Consider the following 2,508-nt stretch of genomic DNA (forward strand, 5'->3'; position numbering starts at 1 on the left):
ACGAATGCCAACTTGGGTTCGGCAGGCACATAAAAGTTTCCAGCTTTGCGGGCCATTCTAGCCAGACGCACTTCACGTCTGTACAGCTGTCTGTATTCTTTGTAGTAAGACTCGGCTCTCTTGTAGATGACCTTTCTTTTTTATAAATAAATATATCATCATATAAATCCCACCTTCTTTTCGGCCAGGATTTTCTTGATCCTCTTGGCCTTGGCTGCCGCAAAGGCTTTTCGCCTTTTCAAAAGGCTTTCTGGAACGGCTGGCACCTTTTTCTCCCTGCAATCAAGAACTTTTTTAGAACATGTGCCCAACATACACACAAAACATGTATTACACCTATTGGCACTGCTTGCCTCATTACAAAGGACAGCCAGGACTCAGGATATGACAGACAAGAGAATGGCAGCCAGGGATCGCATGGAGCGCCCCAACCCCCCAGAAATGATGTTTTGGGATCTGGTCACATGGTTACATATAAAGCTTGGGGTTTGGAGCTCATTCACTGCCATTCATTGTCCAGCTAGGTACAAAGCTATAAGTTATATTACTAAACACAACAATCTGATCTCCTTCCCTAATGACACACCGAGCACATCACATCGGACGTGTGGGTAGGTAAGGAAGCGCCCTGCTGGGGTTGGTACAGAATATTCAGGAAAAGCTGCATTTGGTATACAAAGCCGGTGACAGTGGCCTATCACCGGCACCAGAGGTAACAGGACAGCCATATGAGTATAGGAGAACCCGGAGGAGTAACAGGCCGCAGCGCCAGCCACCTCAGGCACCCCCGTTATACAGAACCATCAAGAAAAATAAAGTGCACAATCTGTGCTGCATTGTCTCCTAGCACCGGTGAGGTGATTAAAACATCTGGAAAGTTGATAGAACAGAAGGATTGCCGCGGATTATACGGACACCAGTGGCTACTCACTCTGTCCCCGCCATGTTCACCACCGGAAAAGAGGGCAACACGCATGCGCAGAGCTCTGTTAAACACACGGCGACATGACGTCATCAGGCCGCGCTAGAACCGGCGGATGCTAGGCTGGAATGGCAGGGGAGGAGGGTTTTTTTTTTTGCATTAGACAGTTGATGTGCAAAGGCTGGTATAGATGGATGGATTGAATAAGAATAAAAATAATTTATCTGTACATTCAGTTGTATGTTACATCACATCGCGTACCTAGGAAATATTGTGATATTATATATGTTTTATTTTACAATATATGTGCCAGTGTGCAGGGATGACGTATTTTGTGCTGTGTATGTCCATGACTTTTAACTATTTTTTTTGTAGGTCATAAAAACTCCAAAGATTGTATATTTATAAATTGCACATATTTTTTCCTAAAGATTTTGTATTGAGTCTGTTGAAACATACCCACCATATAATAATAGTTAAATTTTGCTTTAAAATTTTGTTTTTCTAGGTCAGATTGAGCTGTACACTCACTTGCCGGTTATGAAGTACCTGGTAGAACAGCTCCAGCAGTGGGAGTTTAGAGTCTGTGGAGTTTTCCTGGTTGATTCTCAGTTCATGGTGGAATCTTTCAAGGTAGGTTTCACAAATTATAGATGAACACAGCTCATAAATAGTTAATACATTAGTGTAAGATTCAAGATCTGTCCAGTATTTGAACCAGAAGAATATTGCTCTTGGAACTTCTTTATATCCATACAGTTTTGTAGCCCTGTTAACAAGTTGGATTTTGGCATGTCTGACGTTTGACACAGATGAAGGAGGCAATGAGCAGAACCTCTAAACTTAGCCACAGCCTTGTACAATATATACATGACTGTATAGCAAAATAAAATAATGTATTCATGGTTTTACATCTCATTTACTAACTGTCTAGGTAGAAGCTAAACTAAGAATAGTTAAACTGTATCTTTTCACAAATGTCTTAGAACTGTATGTTCACCTAATACATTACCTTTAAGAAAATTTCAGTTTTGGTCATATCACTCATGACTGCATTTATACAGACTTTTATTTGCCACATGAAACTGTCCTTAGAAGGCATATTGTTCGGATGCATGTGTGACTTATTACATATGTATATGATTCCTCTTTAAAATTCCTATTAGGCCATCACCATAAAGTACTGTAACCAAAGATAGAATCCAGCTGAAGAGAACCTGACCGGTAAACTGAGCTAGCTCAAAATCCTGTCATACAAAATGTATTTTTATATTTTTTACCTAATGATTTTACTCTGTTTTATAAGTTATATCCTTATGAAAATGGTTATTATTTAGAAATTACCTTGACATTTAATTTTTAATTTTGCTATCAATATCTAAGGTTTACTTTGTGTTTTTCTTTTAGTTCATATCTGGAGTAATGGCTGCCTTAAGTGCTATGGTGTCCTTGGAAATACCACAGTGCAACCTCATGACTAAGATGGATTTGCTGAGCAAGAAAGCTAAAAAAGAAATGGAAAAGTAAGTTTACCTTGTTTGATACTATTTTTAAGGACAGGATAATTGAAATATAAGATTTTTTTT

General features: G+C 39.2%; 1 protein-coding gene and 1 long non-coding RNA gene across 2 annotated transcripts in view; one reads left to right on the top strand and one right to left on the bottom strand.

The window, feature by feature from the left end:
- Positions 1-69: 69 nt before the first annotated feature.
- On the bottom strand, positions 70-1,060 carry LOC140321172 (uncharacterized). The gene is made up of 2 exons (XR_011918844.1): positions 932-1,060; positions 70-276 (listed from the first exon to the last, which is right to left on the bottom strand). It is a non-coding gene; the product is annotated as an uncharacterized lncRNA (long non-coding RNA).
- A 370-nt stretch (positions 1,061-1,430) lies between these two features.
- GPN3 (GPN-loop GTPase 3) overlaps positions 1,431-2,508 on the top strand; it is a gene marked incomplete at its 5' end in the record, with an annotated part of 4,207 nt that continues 3,129 nt past the window's right edge. The window contains 2 exon segments of the mRNA XM_072398029.1: positions 1,431-1,555; positions 2,330-2,445. Coding sequence (XP_072254130.1) covers positions 1,431-1,555; positions 2,330-2,445 — 241 coding nt within the window.

The sequence above is a fragment of the Pyxicephalus adspersus genome, unplaced genomic scaffold (assembly GCF_032062135.1).
Source record: "Pyxicephalus adspersus unplaced genomic scaffold, UCB_Pads_2.0 Sca1080, whole genome shotgun sequence".
In the NCBI taxonomy this organism is placed as follows: Eukaryota; Metazoa; Chordata; class Amphibia; order Anura; family Pyxicephalidae; genus Pyxicephalus; species Pyxicephalus adspersus.